At 46.4% G+C, this 20,872-nt stretch overlaps 1 protein-coding gene across 1 annotated transcript; it reads left to right on the top strand.

Annotated features, from left to right (window-relative positions):
* Positions 1 to 228: 228 nt before the first annotated feature.
* Positions 229 to 20,528, top strand: zeb2b (zinc finger E-box binding homeobox 2b). The gene is made up of 9 exons (XM_061067382.1): positions 229 to 244; positions 1,201 to 1,452; positions 6,618 to 6,686; positions 8,788 to 8,976; positions 10,000 to 10,214; positions 13,174 to 13,282; positions 13,659 to 15,658; positions 17,309 to 17,489; positions 19,202 to 20,528. Exons 1-9 carry the CDS (start codon positions 229 to 231, stop codon positions 19,771 to 19,773), a joined length of 3,603 nt encoding a protein of 1,200 aa, XP_060923365.1. The 3' UTR covers positions 19,774 to 20,528.
* Positions 20,529 to 20,872: the final 344 nt, after the last annotated feature.

The raw sequence follows: 20,872 nt of genomic DNA, 5'->3' as shown, positions 1-20,872 counted from the left end.
CTCCAAAACATAAATTCAACTGAAGCACGTTAAAAAAAGCCTCCACCTTCGCTATGGCGGCTGAAACCCTGGGCCCTCCCATGATTGGCTCTCACCGCAGAACATTCTTGTACAAGCTGCCAATGAGGTGTGTCCCCACGCCATGCTTTTGGCTCGCCTGGCGCTCCATCTGCACTCCCCCAATAAGTCTTCTGACGTCCTTTTCTGCCACGATTTACACTGCGGCCGATGGCTGCCGATGGCGGTGACTAATTTGCACGCGAGCCACCTTTGATTGAGTTCACAGCCCTTATTTACAGGCTGTCTATTTTAAGAAAAGCAGGCATATGTCTGGGACCTGAGTGTTGTGGAACCAGGCGGGCCCGGCTCCTGCTGTTCTGAAGTTGTGCGTATGTGCGTGAGGGGGGGGGGTGTATGTCAGCCCACCTCCCTGGGTGTGTGCAGTCAGTCGGCCTCAAGGCCCTGTCGTGTTTCTATATTTTCATATGTTGGGAAACATTTATATTTATGTTCATGGTTCACTGGCAATGCAAATGTGAAGACATCCAGCGGGTACGAGCAGTGAATAATCTAAATCACTATAGGTTAAGCCTTTTGTATGCATAGCAACGACATTTGTAATATTGCTTGTGCTATGTGGAGCATTTCAAACGTGACGGGTATGCTCCGGAGCAGAGCCGTCCTGAAAGGTGCAGCTCGTTGGTATCCGCGGCATGTGAGCAGGACTGAAAATTAGTGGCTATTTTGACTCGCATCTCCTCGACAGCTGTCTGCCCACCGCTGTGGTGCAGTCACAAATTCCAGTCGCGAATGCTGTAATTGGGGTGTAACCCACAAACAAAAAAAAGGAAAGAGAAAAAGCGCCGACGCCTTAGAGGATACAGTGATGTGGGGTGACCTTTTTTAATCTGGGAATACACCTCAATTTCCAAAACAAGTCGCTATCCCTTCTCAGATTCCGTTATCCTCAAATACACGTTTTAACTTTATACACCCACTCCATTTAAAGCTGCTCAAACTTTCAGAAATGTTCAGAGAAGATCTGATCATAAAACAATCCGGTTCTGACACGCACTGTGACTCCACGACATCCACCATTTATTCACAACACGCACACCACATTGTTTCTCTGCTGTCCTCTTCCAAACTCCCCATAACTGACCGGACTTGTCCTTCCTTTGTTTTCTCTTTGTGCTGCAGCTCTCAACTATGAGAACGTGCTAGAGACCGGCTCGGAGACAGAGGAGGAGGACAAGCTGCCCGTCTCCGAGGAAGACCCGATGATCAACGGCTCGGGCAGCCCGGCCAGCCTCACCAACCCGGACGCCTCGCCGCGCGCCGAGAGCCACGGCCTGCTGACCAAGGAGGAGGAGGACGACGAAATGCGTGACAGCGGCGTGGAGCACATCTGGCCCGACAACGACATGTTGAGTGCCTCGGTTGATGGTACTGGTAAGTGTCTTGAATTACATAGAGAGAGAGACAGATGGACTTTTGGCATAAAAGGGAAACAGATGATTTCTTATTTAAAGAATAACATCTCTGTTCATATTTCAAATCCTAAAAACCCTTCAGGTGAGCTGTCAATCACAAAAACAACCCCTGAGCCGACTTTCAGATACTTTATTGCGACTGTGTGCACCTCCTGCCACCTCCTGCTATCGTCTTATGGCGTAAACCCCCCCACCCATCTGGTGCCTGAGTCGACTCAAACAAACCCCACAGAGCGTTCTGCAAACACTGCTTGAGCCAGGTCTGACAGTGGGAGCCCCAGTGACGCTCCTGCAGCAGACAGACAGACCGACATGGTTTCTTGTAGAAAAGTCCTGCTCTGAGATGAACAACAAAAGAATATTAACAGCGATGTGTTACCTCATGAAGAAAAAAGAAGCCTGCGAGAGGCAGAAAAGCAAAAAGTAGCAAGAGACGTGATTCCCTCTGGAGGAAATGTGAGATGTGAAGTTGTATCAGGCAAATTGTATCAGTGTTTATAGTAATTCAATAACCCCCCCTCCCCAACAATGACTGACGCCATGTGATACCTCCTCCCTCACAAGCTGCCTAATCCCAGGCAGGTGATACCTCCACAAACTTGACTGACTTATCGTCTCGTGCCTCACGGCTCTGATTGCAGGGGCCCCAGTCACGGATGCTTGAAAGATAAATACTTTTAATTAGGGGGCAGGGTATAATCATTAAAGGAAGCCAGACTGCTGCAAAAAGTCATTAACAATCTTAAATGAAATTTTTATTTTTATGATAGCCATTTACATGTATAATAAGAGTCAATGATTCTTGGAAGCATGTGACAGGAACAGAGTACGGCGAGAAGTCATGTAAGACAGCCCATTTAAATGAGCAAGGCTCTCGCTATTCATTCCTGCTAATGAACTGGCTGTGCACGCTGCCGAAAAACGGGGGAACATTCAGCAGTCTTAAATTTTAATATGGGGGAAAATTGCACATTTATTAGGGGTGGGGGAAAAAACTATAGTGGGTATCAACATTTGCTTCTCCTAAATAACACTTCATGTTGGTTCCTTGAGGGGGAGGGAGAGAAGACAGTTTGGTAAATAAATCAAGATAAAGGATAAACAAGCTGTCGTTGCATACGGTAATTGTTTATTTGATAAAGACCTGCGGTGCCATAATGTCTGTAATTCAACTATGTTGCAATTCCCAGATAATATGCTTCTTGTGTGATAAAGTGTCTGACATATTTCAGAGAGCAAGTCAAGTTCATTAGAGCATTTGGGAGTCTCTTTCCCAATCTTGCGGGTGCTATGTTTCCCAGCCTGTGTTTTTTTTTTTCTCTCTTCCTCGGTGCCTAAGTGTCTACAGTGATACCTCAGCACATAACTGAGGCCTGAGATAAGTTCGCACCCTCCCTCCTTCCTCCTCGGACTGATTTGCTCGTCACTCCTCTATCAGACACAGGTCTCGGAAGTGTGAGTCAATGTAGCTGATCCCGGGGCCGCGGGAGTTTGAGGAGTTGAAGAATAAGCCCAATAAAATGTTGCCCTGAGAAACAAACACACCCTCTTTAGACGTATTAAATACACAACTCATGAGCTAAACGACTTTCTGAGACGTATCTGCTGCGTGTAAGAAGTGAAAAACAAAACAAGGAGTTTATCACTGAGCGTCGTCTGATTCCAGGGCACAATCAGAGTCTTGTGTCTGGCATTGTCCTTGACATTCCTTCATCCCACAGTGAGGCTGGACACGATGTGCTGGAAAGTATGACATCATTATTACTGACAGACATTTTCAAAATAAATCACCTGCGTTCTTCCCTTTTTTTAAAACCCCTCTGCAGGGCGTCAGGATTTCTGACTTCACGTCGCAGGCTGTAAACATTTCTTTCCCTCTTGTTCCTCGGATTGTGGAAACATATTTTGTTCCCTTCTGGAGAGGCATTGTTCGAAAACACAATCTTTCTCATCAATCACATTTTTGCCAAATGTGGCCGTCTGTTTAAGAAAAGAAAGGAAGGTGATCCTTGTTTTCTTTGTCAGGTTTGAGTTTTATTAATTTGTCACCTATTCTATCCAGGAGTAAGTGCAGCGTTACTGATCCCTGCCAAGAAAAGAAATTCAGACGCAAACACTTTTCTTTGGCTGTTAAATGAATGGATGGAACACTGACACAAAATATCTACTATCATCTCTTTCAATCTAAAAATATCAGAATTGGCCCAAGCTCTTAAGAAAAAAGGCTGTTTTAATAAAACCTTTTCTTTATTTTGGAGGTTCTGAAACTGTTAAATTCTTTACTCAAACGTGACAGATTCAGGATGAATGAGGCCAAACGCACAAAGGCAGAACTTTAAAAGCGTCCGCGACGGCAGTGACCGGCCATAAAAGCAGGAATGTTTTCAAAATAAACAGCATCAGAGCTGCTATGAAAATAGGTGGAATTATGGTCTGGCCCAAGGTCTTCTGGACTCCTCCTGGGTCCAGTGTCGGCTCTCAGACCTCAACATCGCTCTTCAAGGAGGTGTGTACCTTACCGCCTCAGGTCTTCTGTGATTTACTGCTGACAAAACACGCTCTTCCAGCATTTAGTGGACACTTTCATCCAAAATGCTTTCCATGACCAAGAATAGGCACATATTTGCGGCCTAAAGGACTCCAGAAGAAATCGAATCCCTCGTCTTTTTTCTTTTTTTGTCTCCGTACTTTTCTTTTTCTACGAGATAAAGTCATGAAATGGGTAAAATCTTTTTTTTTTTTTCCACTCTTTGCAGCAGCAGCTTTTCTTTCCCTATTGAAAGAGCAGGCGCCCGGCTCACCACGATCACACTTTGTCCCGTTTGAATGAGTTTCAGGACTGGCACTGGTGCGTGCACGTCTGTGTGCCAGAGGCCGCAGCGGCGAGGTGTATGTGGTATTAGCCTACCTCCTGCTGGAAGCTGCAGTCCCCTCCCTTTCAGACCACAGATAACAAAAGTTTTCCAAGGTAAATAGGGGAGAACGGAGGACCAGTAAATCCCACTGGTCATCCCCTTGCGTCAGACCGAAAGTATGCGGCCAAATTTGATTACCCAACGCAAACACGGTGCCTACAAGGACACAGAAATGTGAGGGAGTTCTGACCATGTTCAGAGAGAAAGGGGGGGGGGGGTTGCAAACATGCAGATACCTGATACTTGTGGGTATATTTTAATCTGTGGTGGAGGAGTTTTGTTTTTTTATCTGTTTTGTTTTGTCATAGCTTAATTTATGTCGTTAAAAGCCCATTTATTTTCTCATACTGCGCCTGTGGTTTTGATGCCGCTTGGCAGACGTGCAATCAAATGTACAGAGAGAAAAAGACGAGGGGAAAAAAAAGACCAGCGAGGGGAAACTTAAACTAGGACATACCCCTCCAGAGCAGTCTGTCATTATTCTATGGAGCCATTGACAGGGGTATTTATCATTTCACTGCAGACGCCAAAATCTTTAATTTCAGGACAACCCTAAATTGCAAGCCTTAGAAAGCATTCCACAACTATTTAGCCCATTGTTTCCAACTAAAAATAAAAAATCTTTTTGCTTCTGGCTTTTGTGCGGACTAATGTAAGCAGGATAACATTATTATCAACAATACACCCACAACCTTTCCTGTAATATCTCAGCCAGGTTTCTCAATGTAGGCGCTCATCCTGGTTTAATAGCCATGGGATAGTGGGATACATCAGATCCTGCTGTGGACTGGGGAAAAAAAACTCCAAATCTTCACAATGCAACACTTGTAATGTCCTTGCAGGAGCAGCAGAGCAGGAACAGATGCGTGTTAGACACACAATGCAGGTTTTTTTTTTCGTTCCCTTTTCTCTTTTTTCTTACAACACAAAAGCCCCCATGTTCTCGGAAGCACCTTGATTTAATTTTTACCGACCACGCGGGAAGGAGGGACCAGGGGCTCCTTAAGCTGATTGTCCAGTCAGTGTCCTCCTGTTGACCGTGGGGGGGATGAATATGTCAGAAGGGGGTTTGTTTACGAGCCTGTCAGCAGCCCACCGTTTATTTACTGCCTCGACTCACCTGTGCCAGGGCGATATCTGCCCGTCCGCACAGACACGCTGCCATTATCCTGATTGGCAGTAAGAACTAGTTCTGCTCAAACATCTCCGAGGCAGGAAGAGTTGAGCTCGGTCTCGGGCGGGTGGAGACAAAAGCAGTGAAACAACAGTTGAACTTTACGCAACCAGTACTCTGCTGTGCCACGTCGCTGTTTTCTTTTTATGACAGGACGTTAAAACGTGATTATAAACGATATGAGACTGATCCATCAGTGAAAAGACAGTTTAACATGTTCATATTCATGTCTAAGAATGTTCCACGTTAGGAAAAGTAAAGGATTCCTTGTGTATATTCAATTGCAATTGGATCTTTTAATGATTTAAACCCCTAAAAAGGGGCTTTGAAATAATAGCTTTCCGGTTTAACTGTTTCATTCTTCACCAGAAAGCATTAATTCTTTGTCTCCTCCCACCTGAGGTTTACCCCGACCAATGAGGTTATTTCTGCCTCCCGAGCGGCTCTGCCCCTGAGAAATGTTTGTGCAACTAAAACTCTTAATTTGTGGTTGAGGCTTGTATTCTTTTTGTTAGCAGCAGCGACGTTAACTCTCTGCCAGGGATTGCGGTGAATGCAAAAAAAACAAAAAGGAAATAAAAAATGCAACGCGCCGGATAAAAGCATCCACCAAGTGACATATGATAAAACGAGCGTGATCCTGCATGCGGAGGCTTGCAGCGGCGTCACAGCCGGGGAGTAATAAGCTCAGCCTGCGTGTTGGCTGGAGCTCTGTGATTGCTCAGGTGGATGTGCTCCACGTTGTATTTAATCACTCTGTTTGGCGATTGAAGCTTTCTTCGCCTCCCCCGTCGCTTGTTGTCATGTTAAAGGTAAATAAGTCACTGTCTGGCGCAGATGATAGCATTCATTAAGCATGCCGAACAAAACTGCGGCGTGCCACGATGCACAGCGGCGCCTTTATTGCTTTCTCCATACCTTCGTCTTAAATGCCTCATTGTCGGCGTTTGATGCTTTGGGACGCAGAGGTACTCGCCCTCCCTTCCCTCACCCGCTCATCCCCCCTTTTTTCTTCTCTCCTCTGTTTGTGTGCAGATGAAATAAAAGATGACTTTGACAACATGGGGCCTGACGCCACTTTGCAGGCAGTTGGAAACGGTACAGGTGAGTCCACTCGAGATGTTGAATTTGTATTTTTGTGTTTTGCTGTTGTGTGTTTCCACGTCTCTTTCATTTTCTCCCTTGTGAGACATGTTTATCCTGTCTGTCCCCTTTGTCTTGTCTTCTTCCCTGTGGGATCTGACCCCAAGTCAGCTACCACCTTTTTTAAAATAACAACAAAACAATGACATCCCAAAGCAGTAATCTACAATTAGTGGGAAACCTTGTCCTGCTGACACAATGACAACAAAGACAAATCCCTGGAAGTGCGTTCTGATTTATGGAACCTTTGATTACACGTGCTGTTTTTTAGCTTCCCTGGTTAGTCTGCGTCCTGTCGCCTGCTCCCGGTGGGAGTAAAGCCTACCTGCCATTTTTCATTAAGCCACCAAAGCTGATTTGCAGCCGCACACCCCCCCCCCCTTCCATGATATCATCCTGGCCACCCTGACAATTGGCCCCGGATGCTGTTAGAATAAACCAAACTCACCCCACAGAATGCCACGCAGCCCTGCCTCAGAAACCCTCCCTTCAGCTCTAATTACTATGACTTTGTGCTCGTGGTGTTTTATACTTCACTTTTACTTTTTTCCCCTCTCTCTCTCTGACTGTTCTGAAAATTCAAGCAGAGCAAATGTTTTCCATTTTGCTCAGAGGACTTTTTGAAACAATACTGTAGAAGCTCGCAGCCACTACATGACATATGATTCCATTTAGAGAGATGAGGAGTTTGATCGCGTCCTGGTGCCAGAGCACACTTTGATCCAGGTGATTTCCTCCCTTCGCTGAAAGAGAAGCCATTTCTCCTTTAAAAGAATAACGTTAGCTTTATACTTTTCATCCAGAATGACTCGAAAAGAAAAAGCAATGGGGAGGAAAGAGTTCTCGCTCTATTTACTTGAATGATCCCTGATCCAAAAAAGTGATTGCACCGAGCCACACCCTCCTCATTCGGCACTTCATCTGAAATGACGATAAAAAAACAAACCACAATGAGTCTCTTACAATCAGCCGAGCCGTCTTCAAAAACCCCGACGAATCATCTAATGAGAAGGAGGTAAACGATTCTATCACGCTTATCAAAAGAATCCATTGGCACCGATGACATTTTGGTGCCATTTTTGACAAGCGAACATCCTCCACCTTGACCTTTCGCAAATTGGGCCGAGGAGTCATCACGGGCGAACAAATCGCTCTTTAAACCTCACCTTGGCTCACAGTCTAAAAGCCTAATTAACAGGGGCTGAGGTCTGATGAGACTTCATTCGTTTTTTTGTGGTTCACGTAGCCAAACAGCCTCCAGAACCTCTAGGATGTAAACAGTGTGAGTGTGTGTGTGTGTGTTTGTGTGATTTTTGAAAGTCGGCCATCCCCTTGACTAATGAAGGCTGCTGATTTCTTTTAGCTCTGGTTTGTTTTTGGAGGCAGCTATCTCCACGCTGCAGCTTAAGAGTTTCCCTGAAGAGAGGGGACTGGGAAATAATTTGAGAAAACGCATTGTGTGGCCTCAGCACTTTGGCTGGCTTAAGACACATTCTGCCCAGCGATGGCAAAAGCACGTCTCTGTCTTTTTTCCCCTCTTGCTTTTCTCGCTGGTTTGTGGTTTGGCCTTGATAATCTGTTCAACACAGAATCAACAAAAGCCACAATCTCTTGATTGACCTTATATGTGAAAGTCGATACGAGGAAACGTGGCTCTGTGCCGATTAACTCCGGCTTCTGCATGTATGATCGTCTTTCCCTTTTTTTTATTTTAACAGCCCTAAACAGAAAATCAGATTTCATGTCATGAGTAAATGAGCTGAAGTTTGAGTGAAGTTTTTCTACACGTTGTTCCTCAGCAGCTCATGGTAGCCGACTTATCTCTGACTTCTGGCCGGATTAAGTTACAGTTCTTATTTTAGCCGTCATGGCGTGACAAGCAAACCCAGTAATTTAGATGTATTCTCCCCAAAGCACTGCTGTAATGTGTTAGGGCGGCTGTCCTCATCGCATTTCCACCAAGATGTTCCCAATATCCTCCTGTAAGACATTTCTCTGGAGAAGAAATGAAACCAATTTATTCCTCTCCCTCCCTTTCTCTCCCTCCCTGCCTCCCCTTCAGTCAAGAGCGTCGATTGCACTTCAGAGTTTGAGGACTTCTTCTCCAAGCGGAAGCTGGACGACGGCGACAGCCACGTGGTGAGCATCGCAGAATACCTGCAGCGGGGAGACACCGCCATCATCTACCCCGAGGCGCCGGAGGAGCTGTCCCGCCTGGGCACGCCGGAGGCAACTGGCCCGGAGGAGAACGGTACGAAGCCTGTGAGGGGAAGGTGGGAGGGGTCAGAGGTGAACGTAGCAACCAAATAATATTTGGGGGAGGAAAAGAACAGGTGTTAGCGTCTGTGAGAGCAAAGTCAGCTTGTGTCAAACTTCCATAGAACATGTAAAATGTTCCTTAGGTCCCCTATTACCACTGGCATACCACAGAATCTAATAATACTCAGTTGTATTTCATTATCAGACTTTAAATATAAAATTCAAAACCCTTTGGTGGTGAAATTGAACTTGAAGCACGAGTGTTGCAGTAACAGAGCAGCCGAGGTAAAAAAAAAAAAAGGAAAGGGAAAGAAAGGAAAGTCTGAGCCGAGCAGCAGCTCTTCACTCTGACACGAGCGGGCAGCTGTTGGTCCCACAGATTCGCCGGATGCCTTGGTGTTTACCTACAGTCTTAAGCAACAGCTGGGCAGGGGCTTGAAATCAGATAGTGCACCTCCGAAGCCCCCGAAAGGAAAAAAAACTGAGGGGGGGGGTGGGGGGGGTTGAATTGGAACGGGTCCATAATTCAAGCTTCATGACACGGTGAACACGTTGGGGAGAATTGCATTAAAGTGTGGCAAGTTTAAAACAATTAGGAAGAGACAAGAAAATCGGGTGTGGCGAGTTTCTCCACGTACAACTTTGTACATGTGTGTGTTTGTGTACATGCAGTGTCATGATGTTTGCTACTATGTCGAGGAAACTGAGACTGAGAGTAGTGCGAGTGCTGCAAGTGTGTGTGTGTGTGTGTGTGTGTGTGTGTGTGTGTGTGTGTGTGTGTGTGTGTGTGTGTGTGTGTGTGTGTGTGTGTGTGTGAGGAGTCGGGAGGAGGTCGTAGTGCAGCGGATGCCAGCCTGACACTGAGGCTCTCATGTGGAGCAGATTGCAGAGATAACTCCCATACCACTCTGGGCAGCCCGCCCGTTAGCTGCCATTGATTCGCTGACCTTTTGGCCCGCTTTCCCTTCCCCTTCCTCCCCGCCGCCCCCCCCTCCTCCCGCTGTCTCCCGTGCAGACCTGCCACCTGGAACGCCAGATGCCTTCGCCCAACTGTTGACCTGCCCCTACTGCGACCGGGGCTACAAGCGTTTGACATCGCTGAAGGAGCACATCAAGTACCGCCATGAGAAGAACGAGGAGAACTTTGCCTGCCCCCTGTGCAACTACACGTTTGCTTACCGCACTCAGCTTGAGCGGCATATGGCCACACACAAGCCCGCGAGGGATCAGGTGAGCCAAGTTTAAATCTTTTTTTTTTTTTCCCCTCCTCTTCCTGTTCCTGTCCCCATATTTCATTTCATTTCTAATATGCTCTGATCCCTCAGAGAAGAGATCATTTTTTTCTGATTGGCAATCATTATTAATTTTTCATGGCATTTTGAAGATGCAGATCCTTTAATGGTAATAACTTTAATTGAGGCCCTAAATGGTTTTTTGATGGCCCTCCCTGATATGATTTTCCAGTCTCATGTTCACGATCGAATGATTGTGTTAATTTCCAATTTGGAAATTTTTATCAGCTCCTTAACTTCACTTCACTCCTGGCCTTTAATGTTCTTCTGGTGCAGCCTGCAGACGTAGTACTCCATCAAACTCCACCCGCCCCCCCTGCTTCTAATTTCATGCACTGCATAAACATCTGTGTATACGTGAACGTTCTCGAGCGATTTATATCCAACATGTCTGAAATATAATTTGAATGTGTGAGCGGATAGCATGAATCACCTTAAAGTCCTGTGAGGTGAAAAAATCATCCAGCTGTCACGGGCGTTTAACTCGCTCGTCAGCTTTAAGTCGAAGATGTGAGGTGAAATAGATTGTGGCAAAAAGAAAAACTGCATGCTTTCAGAGTTCTTCACACATCAGGGGGATAATTACAACTTCTGAGTGAAGTCAAATTGCAGCAGTACATTTTAAAGTCGATGGAGTCTGTGTTTGTGAGTTAAAGGAGGATTATGACTGAGGGATTTGTTTGAAAAATGACCTGAAGTTCAATCTACTTTTGTGATTTGGATAATTATCGGAAAACTCCAGGAAACAAACAAATGTGTTAAATTACATTCTAAGTAAAGGTTTGAATTACCTGTGGCCTTTATAAACATAAGGAAAGAAAAGTCACTTCTACCTTATTTAACATTTTCATGGACTTCCTCCGCTAGCACAACTAGAACATTTGTGTTCTCATAAAAAAAAAATCAGCCAATCACAGATGATATCATGCATCTCAGCGCTCAGTCGCAGGTCGGGGGGGCTGTGCTCTCTGAAGCGAGGATGACAGGCTCAGACTGGGGCTGATTTGATCAGATGTCAGCAGCCAGCACTTTCACCTGATCTACCAGCTGGGTGTAAACGTGAGCAGATGGGCCGGCCGAGTGAGCCGCCGTCCCAATCCTCATATTACAATGCTGCTGCTGCTGCTCCCCTCCAGAGTGGAGGCGACGGCCAAACACTGCCATACAAGCGCCGTGGGTCCTGCCACAAAGCCGGTTATCTTGATTTGTAAATTAGCTGGATTGTTTAAACGGTAATCCTTGAGCTGAGATCGAGGTGATGTCTCACTCGTTTTGAATCCTTTGTGGCAGGTTTTCTGTAGGTGGCGCTCTTTTCTTTGTCTGTTCAGTCAAACCCCCGAACCACAAACGTAAAAAATAGGCTAAATAATTCCCTCCTCACCGTGATTAGAAGATGAGGATAAATCAAAATGAGGATGTATTTATGTGAGAATGCACATTTGGCAATTAACAACTAACTAACAGGAGGACTCGGCAGCAATCAGATTAACATCAAGAATAATGTCCTGATAGGTAATCATGTGCCATGATGTTCTGTCTTGTATGTTTACAAGCCTTAATACTCCTCCTCCTCTTAAGCACTTAGCTGAAATATGACTAATTAGAGGTTATACATATGCAAACATCCAGTCGGGTCCCCGCCCACAATCAGCGGTGGTGGCGTTCGCACCGACAATGAGCCATGAAGGAGAGAAGGAGCATTTTGCTGGTGCCATTCACAATTAAGAGCACGGAGCGATTGTGTCTTATTAGCAGTGGTGGCGAGACTAAACTTTACCGGGCAGGGGTCCTCGGGGGGGAAGTTAAGGGGATGGTGGTGGTGGTGGAGGTGGGGGCCCTGAAGCAGCTGTTGCTGTTTGTTTATGCAACTCAGCAACATACGAGCAGTGGGGTCCCTCTCCGGCGCTTGGCGGGGCCCCCGACTCTCCCGCTTGATCTTTGAAGGTTGGGGCTGTTTGAACAATTCCTCCCAGTCCTCCCAGTGTCCTGTGCGCCACCATCTGTCTCCCCAGGAATGTGGGTAGAGTCAGCACACACCCCAGCATTTGTCAAGGCTGAACTGGGAGGAGGGAGTCGCCATATTTTTTTCCCCCTAGCGAGCTCTACAGAAAATGGGTCTTTCTTTTTTTTTATTTATTTTTTATTCACTAACCATTTAACGTGCTCACCTCCCACTTGGAATTAATGGTTTAACGAGTGACGAGCCAGGTTTTCAAACCCAGGGTTGCTGTTGTTGCTAGTTATTATTTTTCTTTTTTTTCCTTTTCAGAGAACAGGCCTTGTTTGAATTGCAAATTTGATGGATTGCAACTGATGTTTACCTTTGAACAGTGAATCAAGGCTGCGCCTATATGCTCTGTTCTGTATCCTAAGATTATTAAAGAGACATTTGAGGTCTTTCAAAAAGCCCCAACTACCGAAAGACATTTGAGGCTGTTCTGAAAAAGTACAAAGTGTAATTCAAATTGCTGTGAATACAGGTGCGCAGGGCGAGAGCGCTCACAGAGCATTCTGAATACCTTTCAGACTGATTAGGCCCAAATTAATTGAAAAGCAGATCAGATCGCTGGTTGTAATGAGGGGGAAACGCTGTAAAAAAGTCTCTTTTCATTTATTCTTTTTATTCTGCGCTGCCAAATTCTAAAGGCATGCCTCCTTTGGCTGAGGAGCCAGGAAATTAAAAAGTATGTGATTCTCTCTGTTATCACCGCCGCTGCCTGTAGTCGCCCCACGGAGGTGGGAGTAGAAAGCCAAGATGCTTCGTTGGCGACAGGAGCCGTTTGGCTTGTTGCTTGTTGTCATGCCGACCAATTGTGGTTATTTACTGAACTCTCACCCCCACGATATGTGTGCAGATTTTTTTTTTCAACCTGGATCTCCCTCTGTCTCCCTCACAGCACCAAATGCTCAACCAAGCCGCCAGCAACCGCAAGTTCAAATGCACCGAGTGTGGCAAGGCCTTCAAATACAAGCACCATCTGAAAGAACACCTCCGGATTCATAGTGGTGAGTGGCCAGATATCTGCCCCCCCCCCTCTCTAAATATGCATGTACATGATTTAAGAACGCCATGAATCTGCAGAAATTCCTCATGGTTTATTTTGGACCCTCCCTGCTGTTAATGGACACTGAACTCATTTCATTTTACTTTAATTACATTTCTAAAAGTATTTTCCTTTGCCTTATGTAAAGAACTTTGATTTGCCTTTTTGTCAAATTAGATATTGAGCTGACCCTGGCACGTCTGCTCAGATGTTGTTAAAATGTCCATGTTGAGTTATGTTCAACAGTAAAATACAAGCAGCCCAGTTGATTGTATTGTTCATATAATCCTATGATTTTCATATAAGCCGTCTGACACCATATATTTTTTTTGTTTCAGGTGAAAAACCGTATGAGTGTCCCAACTGCAAGAAGCGTTTCTCCCACTCGGGCTCATACAGTTCCCACATCAGCAGTAAAAAGTGCATTGGCCTGATTGCTGTCAATGGCAGGATGCGCAGCAACATGAAGAGCGGCTCCTCCCCGACCTCGGCCTCCTCTTCGCCCACCAACTCCGCCATCACCCAGCTGAGGCAGAAGCTGGAGAACGGCAAGCCGCTCGGCCACCCCGAACACAACAACCACATGAACATCAAGACCGAGCCCCTTGACTTCAACGACTACAAGCTGATGATGGCGTCTCATGGATTTGGAGCTCCGTTCATGAACGGAGGCATGGGAGGGAACAGCCCACTGGGGATCCACCACAACTCGACAGGCCAGAGCCCTCTGCATCACCTCGGGATCGCCGGACTCGATGTGCAGCTCCTGGGCTTCCCGGGGCCGCTGGCCAACAACCTGAGTGAGGTGCAGAAGGTGCTTCAGATCGTGGACAACACTGTGTCCAGGCAGAAAATGGACTGCAAGCCGGAGGAGCTCTCCAAGCTCAAGGCCTACATGAAGGAGCTGGGGTCCCAGGTGGAAGAGCAGAAACAGGCACTGACGTTGTCTGGGGCTCAGGTTGGTCTTCCACTCGTCAACCACAACGGCGCCACCAAAAGCATCATCGACTACACGTTAGAGAAAGTGAACGAAGCCAAAGCCTGCCTCCAGAGCTTGACGACAGACTCAAAGAGACACATTAGCAATATCAAACGAGAGAAATCCAACCACATGCTTGAAGGAAGTGTGGAGGAAAAGGTGCAGGAAATGTTTACGCCTTACGCTTGCCAATATTGCAAAGAATCCTTCACCGGGCCAATTCCTTTGCATCAGCACGAACGCTACCTGTGTAATATGAACGAGGAGATCAAAGCTGTGCTGCAGCCCAGTGAGAATCTGATGCCCAACAAACCAGTCATGTACATGGAGAAGAACAGCCACTTAACCTCCCCCATGTTGTCTGAGAAGGGATATACTGGGCCCATTAACCCCTACAGGGACCACATGTCCGTGCTGAAGGCGTATTTCGCCATGAACATGGAGCCCAACTCGGAGGAGCTGCACAAGATTTCCATAGCGGTCGGCCTCCCTCAGGAATTTGTCAGGGAGTGGTTCGATCAGAGGAAGATGTATCATTACGCCACTACCAGAACCCCACCACTAGAGCACAGGAACCACACTGAAATGGTTGTCGGATCAAATAACCACCACACTCCACCAAAAGACTCAAGGGCAGCTAGGTCACCTGTTTCACTTATCAAACCTGCTGACCACATCACGTCCCCCTCCATAGCAGAGCTCCACAACAACGTTAACAACTGTGACAACTCGCTGAGATATTTGAAAAACCACCAGTTCGGCGGCAGCACCAAACCTGCGGGCGAGAAGTTGGACCACTCCCGCAGCAACACCCCCTCCCCACTCAACCTATCCTCCACATCTTCCAAAAACTCCCACAGCAGCTCCTACACTCCAAACAGCCTGACGTCAGAAGACCTGCAGGCCGAGCCCCTGGACCTCTCCGTGCCGCGGCTCATGAAGGAACCCAAGCACGCACTGACTGTGAAAAGCAGACCTAAAGCCAACAGTATTACCATCGACCACAACAGCGTTCCGTCTCCCCGAGAGCACTTCGAAGAGCCTCTGAACCTGGCCTATCTCAAGAGGGATTTCTCAGGCTCGACCAACAACGGAAACCTAGAAAAAAGCACTAGCCCCATCTTCGGCATGAACCCGTTTGCTGGCAAACCCCTGTACACGTCACTTCCGCCCCAGAGCGCTTTCCCACCGGCCACATTCATGCCCCCAATGCAGGCCAGCATCCCCGGTCTTAGGGCCTATCCGGGCATGGATCAAATGGGCTTCTTGCCACACATGGCCTACACTTACGCTGCAGGGGCGGCTACCTTTGCCGAGATGCAGCAGAGGAGAAAGTACCAGCGGAAACCAGGTTTCCAGGTAAATTAGCCACCTGTGGTTTTTGCTAAAGCCCCAGGCTCACTCAGAATCCCAAAAATGATCTGAACTCATTTCTGTGCTAATTGAAAATGACTTCAGAGTCAGGAGAGGGACAGGCTCACCTCAGGTAGACCGAGCTGGCAGAGGCAACGGAGATAAACATCTGTGACAAGAGCCCAGGGGTGAAAGGAAGTGGTGTCAAGGAGGACAGGGGACATAGCCTAAAATTGATATTTCAGTAATACAATAACACGGATATCAGCCAGTGATGGAGGGGGGGGGGGACTATTTTAGTGCTGGTGCAGAAAATAATGACGTTAATCAAATGTATAACTCACTAAAAAGCCAAAGATTAACCCGCAATCCCTCCCTAGTTTATCAATTTATATTTTTCATCTGTGAGAAAAATGCAGATTAAGCCTAAAAACAGTGGCGCAAAAAACTCTCCAGCAGCATCAGGTTCAGATCAACACCAGCGACGACGTCGGCCTTAGAATCTAATCTCAGCAAAGCTCTAATTGTTACCACTCTCCTCTGTAAATGTCTCTGCCGCTGTGTGTGGAATACATTAACGCTTCCCAGACTCCAGACGTCTTCCGGCTCGGGCCTGAACCCAGATATCTCCTTATTAAATATGGGTGAAAGGCCTTTGTAAAAATGACAAAGGTGAGCCCTGCAGCCGTGGAGCACTTCTCTGAAATTTCCCCGTCGCAACTTTGCCGCATTTTAAAACAGAGAGCCACAGCCAAAATGAGCTCCTACATGTGGATTAATAATGCACAGTCTCCATGTTCATTACGAGTGAATGCTAAAGGCTGTTTAACATAGAGGGAACCATTTTGATGAAGGGAGGAAAAAAAAGTATTAATAATGTTTCCTATTCTAAGTTATTAAATTAGATTTTAAAAATACAGCTACGGGCGTTTAGTTCAAATTGATTGCAGAGTGATAGTGGCCCCTTCTTAAAACACAGTGCAGGGCTGTCCACACACACACACACACACACACACAGACACACACACACACACAATTATTAAAGAAAAGCTGTGGTGCCTCAATATTGGCCATTAAGGTGCGCCCTCTGATTTGAATCAGAGCTTTTATTTAAATACTATACATTGACGTGCCGTTTGGAGAATATTGTTCCCCATCAATTCAACTTTAGGTCTAATCTTCATCGTAAAAGAGACGTTTAAAAGGAAACGAGCGAATTAGCGCTCCCTGTTCCAAATTACAACACGGCGTTATGTCGGTGATTTTATTCCTCAGCTGAAAGTTTTATAAGAAATCAATGGTGGCGTGTTCCGGCGGTTAAAGATTCACGAGAGCGGGATTGTTTGGGAGGAAGGCTGCAGTTTACTGTTTTATTATAGTGACATTAATTAGGAGCTTTTATTTAAATACTATACATTATTTGACATTAACTCAGTTATTTTAAGAATTTAGCTACAAATGACCTGATATTCCAGACACAGAATCATTTCAACAGCAAACTTCTAAGCTTCATAAGATGATATAAAAATGATTGTCTTGTTTCATTAGTTAAATAATATGTCTGACAGTATTTTTCATGAATCAAGCAGCAAATTGATTGTTATTTCTTTTGTCTTTTCTCTCTTTTCCCCTTGTTTTGTTGTTTCTTCTCAATAGGGGGACCTGCTCGACGGTACACAAGATTACATGTCAGGGCTGGACGACATGACAGACCCCGACTCGTGTCTGTCGCGGAAGAAGATTAAGAAGACCGAAAGTGGTATGTACGCGTGTGACTTGTGCGACAAAACATTCCAGAAGAGCAGTTCCCTTCTAAGACACAAATATGAACACACAGGTATATACTGTTCTAGACCCTTATTTTAAACCCCATGCTTTTTTATGTTCTAAATGTTTGTGTTTGCAAAATCCTCTCAGTATGAACCCTTATTATATGTCCCCACCCCCCCCTCCCCGCCCCCTCCTTCCCTCTTTTCTTTCTCTGTTTAACCCTACAGTTGTATATGTAACGTGCTTCTTCATTGACAGGATTGAGATGCCGACGATTTAAATTCAAACAGTTTTTTAAACGTGTGAAGTGTTTTGAAAGCTCTGTGTGTTCTTCTTAAAGTCAGTAATTAATGCAGGTGTAGGCAAGCAAAGGGAGACTTCAGCTCTTCAAGTGATTGTACCCTTTATTTTCCAATCATATCCTGCTTTATTAACCATTTTGCTATCTCAAAAGACACACATCAATTCACCTCGATATATAAAGCCAGCAAAAAGGCTCCTAATGCCTTTATCCGCCCCATTATTGGAGATAGATCAGATCTACAGAGCAGCGCTCAGAAGCTTCAGAGCGCTGATAACAAGTCTTTCATTATAGTTATTATACAGAGATCCTCTTTCTCTGGGTTGCATCATTTATTTTATCCACTATCTGTAGCCGAGCGCTCAGTGTTTTATGCAGCCTTCATGTTATCTGGTCGCGTATAAAAGGGAGGGAGGGGGCGCGCCGTCGGAACAGCGCGGCAAACTCTTTAAAACAAGCAAAAGAAAAAGGGGCGCGTTATCTCCACGCCGCCCCCCCCCCTGCATCTCGCTCAGGACGCGGCGCTCTCTCACGTGTTTGTCGCCGCGTGTTGTTTTGAGCAACATTACGAGGCTCAGAAGAGCAGGCGAAGCGTCCAGATGTTGGACAGAAGTGGCGCTTGAAAGCCTGTTGGCGGGTGGGACGCACGTGTCAGGGGGGAGTCATGTGATTTGTGCGAGCAGGGACGCCATATTTCCACACGTGTGGAGCAGCAGTGAGGGAAAGAGCAGAGCCCAGATCAGACATATTAGCTGTGGCAAACAAAGGCAGGTAACGTTAGAGGAGTGGAGGCTTTTATCTTAGTGGGCAGGAAGCGTTTTTTGGAGTAAACGGTGTAAAAGCAGCCGGGCGACCACAGAACAAGCCGGAGGACATTTATTCAGCCAGACAGTTTAAGGCCAGTGTCATAAAACCATCTCGGCCGGCCCTTGTGGCGAGCTTGGGTTTCCAGTTTCTGCCTCGGTGGAACCCCAACCCAAAACCTAACGGTGGGCCGGGCGTCACCATGAACTTGAATTGTGTTTGGAGATAAGCAGGCCCCCCCCCCTCTGGCAGCCTCCCCCCCGTCCTCCGGCCCATCCTGGATTTGTTTACTCCTTTGTCGCGCCTCCTCTGTTTGTTTGCTTTGCAGTAGTTTATTTATGTTGCCTCCATCAGCCGGGCACGCAGGCCTAAAATAAGTAGTTGTGGTCGAGTTTCTCCATGCTTTAACCGCGGGAGGGAATTTCCATAATGTAGGCCCGTGAATGCGAGCGCACTTTCTCATCTTGTTCGCAATTTGAATAAACAAATAGCCCTAAGTCGTAAGTCAAAGTTGGATCTAATGCTCCATGATGTAATTTTGCTCCATGCCGTCCAATTCATCCGAGTTTCCCCTCAACGTTTTGCTTTTGTCCTGACTTGTGTGATTTGTTGTAGCAGCAGGACGAGCGAGGCGGGCGACTCACCTCCCTCTTCTGTGTTTTCTGTCTCCACAGGCAAGAGGCCGCACCAGTGCCAGATCTGCAAGAAAGCCTTCAAACACAAACACCATCTCATTGAGCACTCCAGGCTGCACTCGGGGGAGAAGCCCTACCAGTGCGACAAGTGCGGGAAGAGGTTCTCTCACTCGGGCTCCTACTCGCAGCACATGAACCACCGCTACTCCTACTGCAAGCGGGAGGCGGAGGAGCGGGAGGCTGCTGAGCGGGAGGCCCGTGAGAAGGGCCACCTGGAGCCCACAGAGCTGCTGATGAGCCGGGCCTACTTGCAGGGGATGACACCTCAGGGCTACCCGGAGCTGGCCGAGCGCGAGGCCATCCTGAGGCACGACGCGGTGAACGGAGGGATCAGAGAGGGACGGAAGGAAGTGGATGGAACGTACTCCAAGATGGGACGGAGGGAGGATGAGTTTGAGGAAGAGGAGGAGGAAATCAAGAGCATGGACACGGACCCGGACACGTTGAGGGACGAGGAGGAGAACGGAGAGCACTCGATGGACGATAGCTCGCTGGACGGCAAAACGGAAACCAAATCGGATCACGAGGACACGATGGAAGATGGCATGTAATCTGCGACGGCGGCGGCGGCGTTTTCAAAAGCTTCCCAATCTTAAAAGTTTTAAGTTTCACACTTTCGGTTCAGTATTCTTACCTGCTCAGTTTAAAACACCGTTTTAAGCTGTACGTGCACGTGCCTGAAGCTTCCGGGAAGCTTTCTTCGACAGACTCCTCGGGGAAGGGGGGGGAGAGATGTCTGCCAAACAAGACATGGACTCAAAAATCAATCCGGAGGAGGCGTTGAGGGAAGGGAGGCATGGGTTTGTGAAATAAGCTGCATTATGCAAACCGAACAATGAATAAATGAATACATTTCAAAAAATGTACAGTACTAAGGCCTAAAAATATGTGTGGTGCTAACTTCCTCAAATAAACCCCTGTGTTCCATAGTATTTATAGCACAACTAGTGACTTGTACAAATTGCACTCCGCTTCTATAATCATGAACAAAAATAATAAAAAGTATTGCCTATGTATATATTTATACAGTGTTGGAAAAAGAGCAGTAGTGTCTGCACTACAGTCCTTGGATATTACCTTTGTGATCACCTCCCTTCCTGCGGTGTCGTCTTTAGTTCTGCCCTGTCGCCCGGTCACCAACATCCAGCCACACTGTTCAGGCCTCTGGAAGCAACTTCACACCAAGGAATTTGAAAAACAAAAAAAAGACTGTACGAAGGAGCTCGAAGGGGATTTTTTTGAGAGGATGAAGTTTTGAAGAGACTTTCGTTTTAAGGGAAAAATACAGTTTATGGACAGATGGTATTTGGGGGGGGGAAGGGGCGGGGGGAGGTTGAGAAAAAATGAAGGACGAAGCCTTTGTAAGGTGTTTTTGATAAGAAAAAAGAAGCCTTATATGCAAACCTTTTAACCTGTGTGTTTTCTGCAAGTGCCACCCTCGTATTGTGTAAAAGGAAGGTTACTTTTTTTCACCAGCTTCAGTATTATGAAATGGTTCATCGTTGTTCTTTGAAGCACCCGTGTCAGTATTAAGACTTATAGGCATCAGTTCCTTAGTTTACATTATGTTGTGCAATGTTTTCTCAGTTTCTATTTCTTTTAACTTTGTCAGTATTACACCAAACCAATTTTTTTTTTCTTTTTGAAAAC

The sequence above is a fragment of the Limanda limanda genome, chromosome 23 (assembly GCF_963576545.1).
Source record: "Limanda limanda chromosome 23, fLimLim1.1, whole genome shotgun sequence".
NCBI classification, from domain to species: domain Eukaryota; kingdom Metazoa; phylum Chordata; class Actinopteri; order Pleuronectiformes; family Pleuronectidae; genus Limanda; species Limanda limanda.
The sequence above is the reverse complement of the archived record's forward strand: the minus strand, read 5'-3'. Positions and strand labels throughout refer to the sequence as shown.

Coding starts and splice junctions, on each gene's coding strand:
- zeb2b (XM_061067382.1), top strand. Junction 6,687..8,787: donor GGCAGTTGGAAACGGTACAG/GTGAGTCCACTC, acceptor CCTCCCCTTCAG/TCAAGAGCGTCGATTGCACT. Junction 10,215..13,173: donor ACAAGCCCGCGAGGGATCAG/GTGAGCCAAGTT, acceptor TCTCCCTCACAG/CACCAAATGCTCAACCAAGC.